The 16,245-nt window shown below is 47.0% G+C and overlaps 1 protein-coding gene across 1 annotated transcript; it reads right to left on the minus strand.

Moving 5' to 3' along the window:
* Positions 1-66: 66 nt before the first annotated feature.
* Positions 67-16,021, minus strand: RNF166 (ring finger protein 166). Its single transcript, XM_044270901.1, has 6 exons — positions 15,701-16,021; positions 7,346-7,502; positions 5,601-5,713; positions 4,026-4,140; positions 2,479-2,586; positions 67-1,014 (listed from the first exon to the last, which is right to left on the minus strand). Exons 1-6 carry the CDS (start codon positions 15,871-15,873, stop codon positions 949-951), a joined length of 732 nt encoding a protein of 243 aa, XP_044126836.1. The 5' UTR covers positions 15,874-16,021; the 3' UTR covers positions 67-948.
* Between the last annotated feature and the right edge of the window lie 224 nt (positions 16,022-16,245).

A 16,245-nucleotide genomic window follows, 5' to 3' on the forward strand; every position in this document is an offset into this window, starting at 1 on the left:
TGACATAAAATATATAAATTATAACTCTTTACTGAAATAACTCTCTCCCCCCCCCCCCCCCCCCCCAAAATCCTGTGACCGTTTCTACTGGTTGATGGGGTTACATTTCTATTACTGCTCCCATTGGACCCATCGAAAGTAGTGATTAGGGTATAGAAAATACTAAGTGCTGGTTGTACTGGTACGATCTGCACTTGTTGACCCACTGACAAAGGGAATCCCAAGTTGTCAATTCATTCATACATTTCCGGGAGGAATAACAGATGAACTGTCCAACATAGGGCTCTAAGAAAAGGGGCTCCAGTATTGACTCAAACAGACGGCTCCTCCTGAAACTAATCCTTTCTCCACGTCTTTATATTTATTTCTGTGTTAAGTTTGTAACCTTCCCTTTATGTACCAGTATAGTGCGATCTCTAAACCTTGGCTTCTGCCTACTATGCCCTCTCCTGGGATTAACGCCAGGCTGCGCAATGTCCTAAGGAACATTGGTCGACACAAAGGAGGTTCCTTCTGACTTGAGAAACCTTGGCAGTCGGCTGCTGAGGCCTAACACCCGTCCAATCTGCTTTTCTGCTCATTTGTCATTTGTTGAGGACTTTCCCTCCCCCCCCTTTGCTCTCATCTCCCGTGTATTAAATATTCATTGTAAATACTTTCTTTTTACACGTAGAAAGCATCACAAAAGAATAGTATTAAAAAAACCAAACTGGATGAGCTGTGCCGGTTGGCACCGCGTGCGCCGCTTTCCCGTCCGATTGCACCGAGACACAAATCCGGCCTAACAGTTTAGCAATTCCTAAAAGATTCCACCTTACTAATAAAAACACTACTAGAGAAAAGGCATGGGGAAAAGGAAACGTGATTAGCTAGTTTTGGAAGGAATGTACAAGCCTCGGTCGTGGGTGACAACACCGAGAAGGGAAACCTTGCGTCTAACCGAAATCTTCAGTTCTCTGACAGCGACAGAGCGAGTGCGGCTTGTAACGCTGCTTCTTCATCGATACTATAATCCTGGAACACACACAGGACAAATGAGAAGGCAGCAATTAATAGAAAATTCAAAAGAAAAAAGAAGAATAAGAAAAATAAAGTACTGCCTCGAGACTAGCAATCTCATGACAACACTTCCCCTGGATTCCTGTCAAGTTCAGTGTTATGATGGGGACCCGGTGAGGATCCAAGCCACCATCCTACCAATCACAGCATATGTCACCAGTGCTGCACTGGTTTACATACGGTAATTCAGTGTGGTGATTTACTTCTTTTGTGTCTATTGTTAGCTGGTGCTCTGCCATCAGTGTCAGATAGGTGCAGGTCCCACCTCTAGAGCTGGAACGTCTTTTTCTTGCAGTCCCATAGCGGTGGTTGCGCTTGCTCTCCATTCACCGCTATGAGACTTGCAAAAATATCCCAGCGCACTAACTCGACTATTTTCAGAAGTACCACAGAGCTTTCCTTCCCTCCAGTCACCCCCTTTTCGGAGAATGGAGAGGATCCGAGAGGTGGAACCCAATCCTAGCGATGTGCCAGCAATGTCCCAGCAGGTAATACCCCTTTAAAGAGGACCCGTCCCCTCTCCTGACATGTCTATGCTAGTAATAACAAGGGGACAAAAATATGTTGTATCATTCCTTTATTATTCCTATAGAAGTTATTAATGAATTGTCAGTAGCTTGCAGTAAAGGGTGTTACCGGGGGGGTCCCTGCACAGTCTGACACTAGCAGTAATTGGACCGAGTAAGACACACCAGCTACTGGTAACACCCAGCAGTACCTTTACTGCAAACTGCAGGCAATTTATTTGCAAACTTCTAGTAGGAATAATAGAGGAATGGCATAACATAGTCATAAGAATAAATGGTCCAGATTGATTGTTACACAGAGAATGCAAGTAGTTACTAAAACTGATATGCCAGGAGAGGTGACAGCTCCTCTTTAAAGGGCCCCCTTAAAGTCTTTCCCTGAGATTGAGGAATGGAAACAACTAATGAATAGGATTAAAAACTATGAACGTGTATTATTTTGGGAGAGAAAATAGCTCCGGCAAGGGGAACAGATTTGGGCAGGATGGATATGATCTGACTTGGATAGTCTAATAGGATCTATAGTGGACGACTTCAATAGGTTCCTGCGATGATGTTAGGGGGGGGGGGGGGGGAATCAATAATAGGCTGTGTGACTATTTGCAACATGGGTATTGGAGTTCATTTTTATAAGTTAAGGAATATAATAACGACAATGGTATTTGGAAGACTATATATGTTATTAGCAGAGGATAGGAATAGATTTTGGATTGAGTTAAGTAATTATGCTTCTTACTGATCTGACGCACTATGTTTGAACTTATCATGTTAATAATGAGATTGTAAGGAAAAAAATATATAAAGCATTGGCACCCCGGCAATACATTTATAATTCTAGCGCCGCATACAAACCAATTAGAAGATTGTCCTCAGTGCTCGTGAGTATACCTACCACAAATGTGTCATAAGAGAATTTATGCCGGTGAAGGAGGTGCTGAAGAAAATTGGCACTCTTATAGCTGGGATCCCCCCAGGGCATTGCTGAACAAATAGGGCAAACCTGAAAGACAAAACATAACAAAGAGGTATAGGAATAGTTGTCACAGTATAAGGGTTCGTTCACAGGACCGCGTGAAGCCGGTGCCCGTGCTGTAGACCGCAAATTGCCGTGGGGCAGGCACATGGGGATCGCAGACCCATTCACTTGAATGGTTCCACGATCCTTCCGTCCCTGAAAAAGATAGAACTTGCTCTATCTTTTTTGCGGAAGCACGGAACGGAACCCCAGAAAGTAGTAGTGCTTCCGTAGTGTTCCATTCCGCATCTCTGGACCCATTGAAATGAAATGCGGAATGGCCACAGAACGGTGCCCGTGTATTGCGGATCCACAAAACGGCAACGGGCTTCACACTAACCATGTACTGTGGGTGTCAGAAACCAAGCCGTGCCCAGTGCAATAATCAATTAAATGTAAAATGTACCAAATCTTAAACATATTTCTGAATAACTAAAAGGGAAACAGACTATAAGGGGACACCCCAGTTTTTTCTTTTCATTGGAGTCCTTAAAGGTGGCAGATCCCCTTACACCACCTGTAAGTCAGATATAAAATTTGAATGCGTCGGACAACGTCGAGCAGCACGAATATGAAGAATTTCCAAGTCCTCCCAGCATTTTAAGCCACTTGGCTAATAGCAGAGGGTCCTGAATGAGTGATCCCCTTCAGTAATAGTGTATTGCAAATCATTTAAGGAGGCCCAAGAGAATAATTATTTGCCTTTGCCATTTGGTTGCAGAAGAACCCCGGCTGTGGTTGATACATCAGATCTCCACATTCTTGCAATCTGCTGTTCTGCAGCAGCCCTGGATCTACACTTAGATTTGGCTGGTGACAGTTTTAGACTTAAACTGTGCACGTGTGACCATCATGGTGAGGCGGACAAAAAAATAAGGAAAAGAACAAACAGCAGGTGGCGCTGTACATATACATTTTATTGACTAGCTCGGCGCGGCTATACAAATTTTTTTATTACATGCAATTAGAAAAGTATTCAGATCCAGGGGCTGGTTTGAAAAATGTACAATCAGATTTATTTCATAGGGGATGTGGGGATTGGCGTCTGCCTTGCTGAGTTTTGTTCTATGCCTGCATCAATACGTTATATCATTGAGCCTCAGATGGTCTTCCTTTGTTAGGTTTATGTAAGTGCCCTCTGATCTGCATCAGGCAGGAAGTGTCTGGGCAAAAGCAGAACTGTCCGACAGATGGTGAAATGTGGGTCTTGTTCTGCAAAGTGTTGTATTTCATGTGACTGGGACAGCGCCTTATGGTTCTGTGCTCCCCTCCCCCAGCAGGTCTTGCAGAATAACGGGCCTACGGCAGTCAAAGGAGGGACAAGTGTACAACCGCCACAAGCATGTTCATTTCTAATCCTAAGGGTCCGGCCTGCTGTGACCGTTCCTAATACTTCTCATTCTCTCCCCCGACACACGACTTACCACTTTGTTGGCGTCACTTCTGTGGTTCTCCATGCAGTGTTTCACAAGTTCTTGCTGGTCCAGGTTTCGGGCTCCACAATATGGACACACAAAGGTGGAACGGTTTGGAATATTACTGGAATACAATGCAGACGGACATTGGACCACTGTAAAGTATCTCTCTGTGTATAAAGACTAAATTGAAGGGGTACTTTTAAATCGATGACTTGTCCTCAGGAGAGGCCATCTCTATCTGAAGGGGAGGGGGATGTCCGAAACTTTACCAATCAGCTGTTCTGCAGCAGCACTGGAACTACACAACTACGCCAACTGTGTAGTGTACGGGGCGGCCTAGATATGGCTGGTGACAGTAGACTTAAACGGAGCATGTGCGACCACCTCAGTGAGGTGGACAAGAAATAAGGAAAAGACCAAACAGCAGGTTGCGCTATACAGATACAATTTATTGAATAGCTCAGTGGCGATATTACATTTTTAATTACATGCAGTTACAAAAGTATTCAGATCCAGGTGCTGGTTTGAAAAACCAGTACTTACATCTAGGCGCTCGGCTTCCACTGACATTAATGGGATCAGCTCCGCCGTACACAGTGGACAGGGTTGTGCAGTTCTGATGCCGACTTCTGACATGGGAGATATTGCAGAACAGCTGATCGGCAGGGGTGCGGGATGTCAGACGCCCTGCCTATCAGATACTGATGGCTTATGGATATTCAATTAAATTTAAGTACCCAAAAAAAAACTTTTAAGTCACAAATGATGAGCAGGTGGATAAAAAGTTTTTTAAAGTGGTTCTGATCATTAGCAACTTCATCATGAAAGATTTTTGTAGCTGGACCCTGATGATGTCTATGGGCCCTGGCAGACACCTCCCCAAGGAGGTGATAAGATAGTTTTGTTTCTGCTGATGCCGCTTATCTCCAAAAGCATCTGGCAGACAATTGTCCACTTCTGCTTTATATCTGGTTATGCGGTTTTTAACTATTGTGCTCCAAATAAAGAAGCTTATATGTCATTGTGCAGTCCCCTGGACTCCATGCTGATATTACCATGTGAAGGGGAATATTAGGAAAGGCTGAGGCTCTTGTTTGGAGATAGCTATACAGCTACAGGTAAGGCTAGTTTCACATCTGCGGCGGAGCCTCTGGCAGGCTGCTGGAGTTCTCTGGATCCGGCGTTGCCAGATTGGCTATAATGGGATCCGGCCGCTACCTGGCAAATATGTTGACAATCGTAGCTGTTTTTGTCTAGCGGATTCCTGGCATTCTCTGCCGATACTGCTGACCGGAACACCAGGCCACAGACACAGTACACAGGGTCAGGGATGTGACAGTCTTGTGAACACTAATAGAAAGTGGAGACACCAAGGCCTCATGCACACAAGCATATTTCTCCCCCGTGTGCTATATCTTTACACTGACCCATTCATGTCTATGAGGCCATGCACAAATTAGTTATTTTGTGGATCCGCGTGGCCGTATTTGGATTTTGCAGGCTGAAATATGGACACTGCCATGTACATAAAGCGTAATATAGAAGCCGATTGCGGGAAGGAAGCAAACAATGAGTGATTACCTGGGAATAGGCTGAGATGTTGGGACTACAGGAACAAACTTTGGACAGTTGGCCATCTGTTCTTGGACTTTGGCACATGAAGAAATGTGGGATCGCATCTTTGCAAGAGTCACCTGTAAGGAACAGCACACAAATCTTTAAAAACCACCAAAGGAGATAGGATGCTTCCTTACATAGTACTCATGGTGTCAGTGAGGATACAAGGAAACATGGCTGCCTTAAATATAATACTTCAAGGTTATGGACACCTTTGAGACAGAAAACAATTATTTTTACATGTTAGCGGTTACTTAGAGTATAAAAAAAGTTGCTGCACAAAGTTCCATTCCTTCATTCACTTTCAGACCCCTGATATTCAGTTTGCAGCCAGACTCTTGTGGATGTGTCCCTCCTAGTAAAATGTGCTGGATCAGTGTGTCCAGGATGCTGCTGTCGCTCTAGCTACAGCCTGTGTGAGCTGTCCTCCTTGGATGCTTTCCCTCTTCTCCCCACACATTTTCCAAGTACGACCTCCGTCCCCTCCTTGAAGCTGTCTGTAAGGCCTGTTTCACACTTGCATTGTTGGTTTCTGGTTTTGAGATCCAGCAGAGGATCTCAAAACCAGACCACAGCGGATCAGTTTAGTCCCCCATTCATTGTCAATGCATTCTGTTTTGTTGCGTTTTTTTGACTGCGGTTTTGTGTCCGGTCTGCAAAACGGAACAAACGTCATGAAAATCAATGGTGTCGGATCCAGTTTCGATTTAATACAACCGGATCCGGACGAAACAGATTCATCCGGATGTATCAAAGAGGTCGTAACCATAATTTTTACCCAGGCAGCCCCCTTGACTTGAGCATCGGAGCAGTTCATGCTCCGATGCTCTCCTTTGCCCTGCGCTAAATCGCGCAGGGCAAGGACTTTTGGTTACTATCACACACTGCCGGGCGGAAGCTTCCGCCCGGCAGTGTGTTCGGTGATGTTACCGGGCTTCCTGGCAGCCCCATGGAGAGCCCAGTATGTCACCGGATCTCCAAATAATGCCTTTGCCCTGAGCGATTTAGCGCAGGGCAAATGAGAGCATCGGAGCATGAACTGCTCCGATGCTCAAGTCAGAGGGGCTGCCTGGGTGAAAATGGAGGTATGACCGGGTTCAGCTCTGAACCCTGGACAACCCCTTTAAATGAAACTGATCCGTTTAATTCCTGTTTTGAGATCCTCTGCCGGATCTCAAACCAGAATTAACGCGCAAGTGTGAAACAGGCCTAAGGGCTCATGCACAAGAGAGTTGTTGGCCAGTGCCGTATTGCGGCCTGCAAACAGCAGTATACGGGTGCCGGACATTTGTGCACTGCATCACTGATGCGGGCCCATTTACTTGAATGGGTCCACATCAGGACGGTGCGGAACAGAGACATGGAACCACTACTGAAGTGCTTCTGTGGGTTTTCTGTCCATGCCTCTGCACCACAAAACAGTAGTGCATGCAGACCGTCTGATGCGGATCGCTGACCCCATTCAAGTGAATGGGTTCTGCATCCACACTAGGGGTTCTGCGTCCCTATAGTTGGCCAGCACACTAACACTGAGAGAAGAGAGGGGGAGAGCACACAGAGTGGTCAGAAACAGGAGCACTCTCACAGATGTATGTCAGAATGAGCAGCACTAGCAGCTAAGTGAAGGACTTATACACAAGGTGATAGGACTAAAGGTGGCCATAGCCTTTAACATCAGACAGTGTTCACTTCCAAATAGCAGAACTTACTTTCTTGCTGCAGCCTCTGCAGGGAGCCTTATATGAGGAGAGCTGTTTGTCTACATTGGAGGCCTTCTCCACCTTCTTTGGGTCAAATGGCATACGACAAAGTGGGCATAGCGGGGATGGGACCTGAAGACATGGCTGCAGGCACTCGCCACAAAACCTGAAAGAGAACGGGCCCTGGGTCAGATACGAGTAAAGGCGGGTTTACACTGCACAATGTTGCAGTCATTTGTCGGGAAGAAAGCGTTCCTTCCTGACAGTCGGCTGCTCGTTCAGTGAAGGAGACCGCGCATTTACATGTAGTGATCTCCTTCACAGTATGAGGACAGGGGATCACTACAGCGATAACTCGTCCTCATACAGAATCATTGTTTCTGGGCAGCAGATCACTGTTTAGACCGCACGATCTGCTGGCCAGAAATGATGATTGACGCGTCTGCATGAACGAGGTGATCGGCAGCACATTTAGAGGAGCAGATTGTTGGGAACGAGCGTTCGGAGGAAGGTTCGTTCCCAATAATCTACCCAATTATCTTGCAGTGTAAATCTACCTTAAGAGGCAGTTTATTCAAATGTTTAACACTATGCAGGATTTCATAGCCCATGGAAAGTCCCTGTGTCATCACATGTGATAGTGACGTCATCTTTGTAACGCAGACCTGTCAGCTCTCAATTTACGAAGACTGTCAAGAGAGGCGACAGGTCCTCTTTAAAAGGGGGTATTCGAGGATTTTAATATTTATATCCATGATAGGCCTCCAATTCATGGTTGGTGGGGGTCCGACACCTCACCGATCAGATGTGTCAGAGTAGCTCCAGCCATTGTGTAGTGGACGGAGCTGCTACTGTAGCGCTGCCTCCATTCACAAGCTCTGTCCATTACACACAGTGGACACTACCCTGAAATAGATGATCGCTGCTCCCGCCAACCAGTAATTGATGGCTATCAATGGTAAAGGAGCAGACAACTCCTTTGAGGCTAGGTCTACACGACGACATTTGTCGCGCGACAGATAGGGCGCAACAGTTGTCGCACGACATTTTGTTGCACCAATGTCGCGCCACAATTTTTATAATGGCAGTCTAGGGTGTTGCACTGCAACATGCGACATGTTGCGACTGCGATGCGACAGTCGCAGAAAAATCCATCTTAAATGGATTTTCTGCGACTGTCGCAGTCGCAGCATGTCGCATGTTGCAGTGCGACACCATAGACTGCCATTATAAAAATTGTGGCGCGACAAATGTCGTCGTGTAGACCTAGCCTAAGCCTGGTGCCTAGCAACAAGTATAACAAAGAGCAGGTGACAACCTACAGTAGGAGCCCCTCGGCTAGTAATCTTGCAGGTGTGCCCTTAGAAGAAGAATGTATGGCTGCCAGTACCGGGTGCTAGACCGCCGCAGTGCATGCCGGAGGAGGCACACACAGAGGCGTGAAGATGGCTGAACGCTTTCTCATAAAGTACCAACAGAAGGCGTGAAGCGCATAGCAAAAAATAGGAAGTCAATATTAAAGGAGTTCTCCGGGCTTAACCTTTTTTTTTTTTTTTAGCTAAAAATAACCTGTGGAGGAAAGATTATTGATCACATACTTACCTTCCACAGTGCAGCCGTTCTTGAGATCTGCCTCCCGGTCACGTGGTCCCTCCAGATGGGTTTTTGGTGCTTTCGGCCGAAGTCCGTCTTCTTATACTCCATTGAGCAGGAGACGGATCGTCACTATTGACGTCACCGCCTCCTGCAAGTTGAAGCGTCTGCCTCCGTCTTCTTCCTCCAACGCAGGCGCAGTACGCACAATTACAGTGCGTATGCACCGGTCTCTCTGCTCCGCATCCGTACAAATTTACACTGCGCATGCGCCGGTATCTCGAGTGAGGGAAGCACATGAAGGGCACCGTGGCTGGCAGTGGGGGCACATGAGGGGCACCGTGGCTGGCAGTGGGGGCACATGAGGGGCACCGAGGCTGGCAGTGGGGGCACATGAGGGGCACCGAGGCTGGCAGTGGGGGCACATGAGGGGCACCGAGGCTGGCAGTGGGGGCACATGAGGGGCACCGAGGCTGGCAGTGGGGGCACATGAGGGGCACCGAGGCTGGCAGTGGGGGCACATGAGGGGCACCGAGGCTGGCAGTGGGGGCACATGAGGGGCACCGAGGCTGGCAGTGGGGGCACATGAGGGGCACCGAGGCTGGCAGTGGGGGCACAGAGGCTGGCAGTGGGGGCACATGAGGGGCACCGAGGCTGGCAGTGGGGGCACTGGATGGCACCGAGGCTGGCAGTGGGGGCACTGGATGGCACCGAGGCTGGCAGTGGGGGCACTGGATGGCACACAAGGGGAACTGTGGATGGCACATGAGGATGGTAATGGTGGCACTGGATAGCACAATGGGGGCATTGGATGGCAGAAAGGGAGCACTGTGGATGTCACTGTTATGGGGGGTCTCAGTATAAGTGATAGGGCTCATGCACAGAACCATATGCGTTTTGCGGTCTGCAAGTAGCAGATCCACTAAATATGGTTACTGTCTGTGTGCGATTTAGAATATATATTTTTTTGCAGTCCCATTGAGTTCTATGGGTTTTAGATCTGCATTATGAGGACCAGAATAGGACATGTTCTATATTTTACAGAACTGACAGACGGATGTGGAAAGCACATGGACATCAGAGCATGTCCTATTCTGGTCTTCAAAATGAGGACCTCAAATTCATAGAACTCAATGGGACTGCAAAAATTGTGGATCGCAAAATGGATACGGTCGTGTGCATAAGGGTTCAGCTGGCTGTATCATAGAAGATGGGATTAGATACACACTTCAGCAGGCTCTGTATCAGGCAGCACACATAGATGTTAGGATTAGATACAGATGTGTTTAGATGCGCTTGCTGATTCCAGCTGTTTATCACACTGTGGAGATGGTGATGGCAGAGCCTGTGGACGGTCAGTGATGGCAGAGCCTGTGGACGGTCAGTGATGGCAGAGCCTGTGGACACTGGGAGAGAAGTAGATTCCTGTCTGGGTGTAGTAACATGGACACAGGAGTTGTAGTGGGTGTGGCTGCTGCAGGCAGAGCAGTGTGGGGGCGTGGCCAGCCTGTGACTCATCTCTGTGCAGTGCAGCCAGGCTTGTGCATCAATAAAGTTATGTATTCAACAAAAGAAGAAGGGGAGAAACTAAACAGATCTGCCAGGATAATGTGATGTCTTCCAGGGGGGGGGAAGAAAAGCTCGGACATGAAAAACGGGTATTGGGGGCTTATGTATGGCTGGTGAGGGGTGTTAGGAGCACATAAAAAGAATTTTGATTTTGAGACCGGACAACCTCTTTTTTTTTTTATATAACCAAGTTGCAGCCAGCTTTACAGAGTCACAAGTTGCCTGACCAAGACTGTAATAGGAGGTGCCGGGCGCACAGCGTAAGATCGAGTGCGGCAATAACGTTAATCTCGCTTTACATTCTCCAAAATGCAGACGTTACAGTTGGCAGAAACCTAAGCGGGGAAGGCGGCATCCATCACCGGGCCCCAGGCGCATAACACAAGTATAAAGCAATCACATTAGGAACGCTTCTGCAGGGATGAAATACTACGGCCATAATTTACCCCGGGGCCGTGCTCAGCTTCTATGTATCACACAGCAGATGTCGAAATAAAGGGGCACAAGGTACCACAACCAATAAGCGACACCCTGAATCACACAGCACCTGTACCACGAATTACCACCTGGGTGACTCTGGGGCCCCACACACCTCTTCCAACACATTTGTCTATACAGTTATACAATATTCAAAGGGTTGTTCACCCCTGGGGACTGGACCTGTGATGGGACTTGGGGCAGCTACTGGGTTTCCCCTTGTTAACTTCCGGTTAGACATGGGTCATGTGGCCGCTGCTGCCAATGACTGGTCCCAGTGGGGACGTGCCATCCAGTTTTGAATCTGTTAGGGTGAGTAACAATTGGTTTTTAATACATCCTGTATTATACTCCAGAGCTGCACTCTTTATTCTGCAGGTGCAGTTACTGTGTACATACATTACAGGGAGTGCAGAAATATTAGGCAAATGAGTATTTTGACCACATCATCCTCTTTATGCATGTTGTCTTACTCCAAGCTGTATAGGCTCGAAAGCCTACTACCAATTAAGCATATTAGGTGATGTGCATCTCTGTAATGAGAAGGGGTGTGGTCTAATGACATCAACACCCTATATCAGGTGTGCAGAATTATTAGGCAACTTCCTTTCCTTTGACAAAATAGGTCAAAAGAAGGACTTGACAGGCTCAGAAAAGTCAAAAATAGTGAGATATCTTGCAGAGGGGTGCAGCACTCTTAAAATTGCAAAGCTTCTGAAGCGTGATCATCGAACAATCAAGCGTTTCATTCAAAATAGTCAACAGGGTCGCAAGAAGCGTGTGGAAAAACCAAGGCGCAAAATAACTGCCCATGAACTGAGAAAAGTCAAGCGTGCAGCTGCCAAGATGCCACTTGCCACCAGTTTGGCCATATTTCAGAGCTGCAACATCACTGGAGTGCCCAAAAGCACAAGGTGTGCAACACTCAGAGACATGGCCAAGGTAAGAAAGGCTGAAAGACGACCACCACTGAACAAGACACACAAGCTGAAACGTCAAGACTGGACCAAGAAATATCTCAAGACTGATTTTTCTAAGGTTTTATGGACTGATGAAATGAGAGTGAGTCTTGATGGGCCAGATGGATGGGCCCGTGGCTGGATTGGTAAAGGGCAGAGAGCTCCAGTCCGACTCAGATGCCAGCAAGGTGGAGGTGGAGTACTGGTTTGGGCTGGTATCATCAAAGATGAGCTTGTGGGGCCTTTTCGGGTTGAGGATGGAGTCAAGCTCAACTCCCAGTCCTACTGCCAGTTTCTGGAAGACACCTTCTTCAAGCAGTGGTACAGGAAGAAGTCTGCATCCTTCAAGAAAAACATGATTTTCATGCAGGACAATGCTCCACCACACGCGTCCAAGTACTCCACAGCGTGGCTGGCAAGAAAGGGTATAAAAGAAGAAAATCTAATGACATGGCCTCCTTGTTCACCTGATCTGAACCCCATTGAGAACCTGTGGTCCATCATCAAATGTGAGATTTACAAGGAGGGAAAACAGTCCACCTCTCTGAACAGTGTCTGGGAGGCTGTGGTTGCTGCTGCACGCAATGTTGACGGTGAACAGATCAAAACACTGACAGAATCCATGGATGGCAGGCTTTTCAGTGTCCTTGCAAAGAAAGGTGGCTATATTGGTCACTGATTTGTGATTTGTTTTTGAATGTCAGAAATGTATATTTGTGAATGTTGAGATGTTATATTGGTTTCACTGGTAAAAATAAATAATTGAAATGGGTATATATTTGTTTTTTGTTAAGTTGCCTAATAATTATGCACAGTAATAGTCACCTGCACACACAGATATCCCCCTAAAATAGCTAAAACTAAAAACAAACTAAAAACTACTTCCAAAAATATTCAGCTTTGATATTAATGAGTTTTTTGGGTTCATTGAGAACATGGTTGTTGTTCAATAATAAAATTAATCCTCAAAAATACAACTTGCCTAATAATTCTGCACTCCCTGTACTGATCCTGAGTTACATCCTGTATTATACTCCAGAGCTGCACTCACTATTCTGCTGGTGCAGTCACTGTGTACATACATTACTTATCCTGTACTGATCCTCAGTTATTATACTCCAGAGCTGCACTCACTATTCTGCTGGTGGAGTCACTGTGTACATACATTACTTATCCTATACTGATCCTAAGTTACATCCTGTATTGTACTCCAGAGCTGCACTCACTGTTCTGCTGGTGGGGTCACCATGTACATACATTACTTATCCTGTACTGATCCTGAGTTACATCCTGTATTATACCCCAGAGCTACACTCACTATTCTGCTGGTGCAGTCACTGTGTACATACATTACTCATCCTGTACTGATCCTCAGTTACATTCTGTATTATACTCCAGAGCTGCACTCACTATTCTGCTGGTGCAGTCACTGTGTACATACATTACTTATCCTGTACTGATCCTGAGTTACCTCCTGTATTATACTCCAGAGCTGCACTCACTGTTCTGCTGGTGCAGTCACTGTGTACATACATTACTTACCCTGTACTGATCCTGAGTTACATCCTGTATTATACTCCAGAGCTGCACTCACTATTCTGCTGGTGGAGTCACTGACCAAAGTCATTTACTATAGCTCTATGCCACATATAAAAGTTGCAAATTTTGTTTAAGTGTTGTTTTGGGACATTTACACCCTCATCACTATTACATAAAGTGGGTAGGAAGAGGCAGGCTGGGGGCCTCTCATTTAGCACCAGAAAACTGGCTCCTGGCTGAAGTAGATTCCAGTTCTGGAGCATAGACAGCTGAAGATGTGAGCGCTTTTTTTTTTTTTTTTTTAATCAAATATAATTTTTATTGAAATATTTTTTTATATACAACAGTTGAAGAGTGCACATTTATTTGTGTCATAAAATAATAAAGCAAGATATTAGTGCCAATATTGCACTGTTTCATCGACATTTTACAATGATGTTAAACAGAGGGAAAAACACAACAAAGTTGCAAATTACACATTCCAATCCAAGTACCCCCCCTACCCCCCACAATAACCATAGAAAGATGACAGCACCATACTCAAAAAAACAAACACGCAGTATGATCGGCACGTTGTAAAGACTATTGTGTGTGGTGCCTGCGGTAAACACCTCCATGACTTATATCCGCCCCTCAAACCATCCCTCGTCAGCGCCAAAGACACCAGACCAGGCACTGTAACCATCCTCGCCAAACCGACATAAATTTAGCTGGGAATCTCTGAACGGTATTGATTCGGTTCTCGTATTCCTGCCCGGTAGGTGGATCCTCTGTATCCAGTGCTTAGCGACTAATACCCCAGCCTGGGAGAGCATTCTTTGGATACTCAAGGATATTTTGTCATCTATTCCCGGCAAGTTTAAAAGACCTAATACACAGACTTTGGGGTCTCTAGGGATTTGTATCTGGGTTGTCATCCCACTGCTCCTGAGAAATATCACCTGCGTCCTTCTCCCATGTATTACATTTATCAAATAAGTACTTATAGAACATGGATATAAGTCCGTTCGCGTTATTTCCACCTAGTAACTGTTGCACAACTGTAAGCCGTCTTGGAATTGTGTCTGAAAAACATTTGTAGATATTGGAAAAATGCAGTTCCAGGTAAACCAAACTCCACCTGAAGCTGCGTGAACGACTTCATCGCCTCCTCTAATTGAACTTGGTGTAGAAATAAAATACCTTTGTCTTCCCAAGGGGAAAAACCTTCCAGTCTGAACAACTCCGGTAATTGAGGATTACGCCAGAACGGCGTGATTACACTAAACCCCACAAGACGTATCAATTCCTTGAACTTCGACCACACCTTTGTTATAGAAGAAAATGTTGGGTAGCTCCCAGTGCAGGACTGTGGTTTTCCCAGCTCCGCCATAGTGACAGGAGGAGGCTGAGGTGAGCGCCTCTTAATAAACTGCCCAGATCTTCCTGTGGCGCCTGCCGTGTGTCCCCAGTGTCTGTGCAGAGCCAAGTACGGATTGTAGGAAAACACTGCTGGCGGTTCTGGAATTAACGCCCCTCATCTCTGAGCCAGGTCCTACCCCTCTAGTGGTGCCAGTGCATCAGTGAGGATGTCCCCATCCGCCTCCTCGTCCTACAGGTGTTGTGCACGCTCCCTGTCGCACTACAGGTGTCTCCAATCGCCTCCTCGTCCTACAGCGGTCATGCACATGCCTCGCCTTCCTATAGGTGCCCCGCATGTGAATTGTCACCCTACAGGTGTCCCCAATCGCCTCCTAATCCTACAGGTGTTGTGTGTGCTCCCTGTCACACTACAGGTGTCCCCAATCGCCTCCTCATCCTACAGCGGTCATGCACATGCCTCACCTTCCTATAGGTGTCCCATCCGTGCCCCCTGTCCTTACTACTATCTGACTTGGATCCATGGCCCCCCACAATGGTCTGTACACGGCCATACATTTTCCTGAGACCTGCAGAAATCCATGCAGCCGCTGCAGAAACAATCCAGATAAATGGAGCACGTTTTCAGTTGCAGAAATGTAATAAACCTGCTGTATGTGAATACAGACAATGGCTGCCCAGATGCAGAGCTGGAGGAGATCGGAGTGGGTCATCCAGCCCCCCAGTTATACAGAGAGCTCTGTGTCACAGACCCAGCCCCTTTAAGTGGTCTTAGGGGGCCATTATAATACGGGAGGGGCCTTCCTCCATCAGCACCGATGATGGATCCCGTGACTGACAGGTTGTCACCCAGCCCCCGGTTACTCACGTGTGACCGCAGCTCCCGATGGCCACAGGTTTGTAATACACCTCCAGGCAGATGGGGCAGCCATACTGCGTCTCCAGGCTGTCCGCGGACGACGGGCAGGACTGGCTCTGGTGGGTATGATGCTGCTGCCGGTGCTGGGAGGACGAGGACACCAGGCTGCGGAACATTGCCATGGCCGCGACACAAGCCCCGTCACCTCCGCGGCTTCAGCAGGACATAAACACTAATGGTCATCACTCTGCGCCGCGATGTGACGTCAGCGGCGCGACACGCGTCACCATGGCGACCCCCTGCCGGCCTCGGAGACCCTAAACCGCCGTATCTACGTTAACTATAACCTAAAAGCGTGAAACATGACGCCGTACATCACAGGAGGGCAAAATATTCCGAAAAAGGAAATATCTCCCTGACAAGCGCTCAGTGAGGGCTCATCCGCCATATTAAGTGAGGGCAAACAAGGGAGCTCGAGGCTAAAACATGGATTCTCTGCATCCCTCTCCTCCACAATACGGATAATAAATGGTTAATTTAACCGAAATTAAAGA

The sequence above is a fragment of the Bufo gargarizans genome, chromosome 10 (assembly GCF_014858855.1).
Source record: "Bufo gargarizans isolate SCDJY-AF-19 chromosome 10, ASM1485885v1, whole genome shotgun sequence".
In the NCBI taxonomy this organism is placed as follows: domain Eukaryota; kingdom Metazoa; phylum Chordata; class Amphibia; order Anura; family Bufonidae; genus Bufo; species Bufo gargarizans.

Bases quoted from the DNA above. Each gene is read 5' to 3' on its own strand.
- RNF166 (XM_044270901.1), bottom strand. From the start codon at position 15,873: ATGGCAATGTTCCGCAGCCTGGTGTCCTCGTCCTCCCAGCACCGGCAG. The intron at 2,587-4,025 runs GTAAGTCGTGTG...TTTGTCTTTCAG, and splicing joins GAAGTGACGCCAACAAAGTG to GTTTGCCCTATTTGTTCAGC. The intron at 1,015-2,478 runs GTAGGTATACTC...TGTGTGTTCCAG, and splicing joins TCTCTTATGACACATTTGTG to GATTATAGTATCGATGAAGA.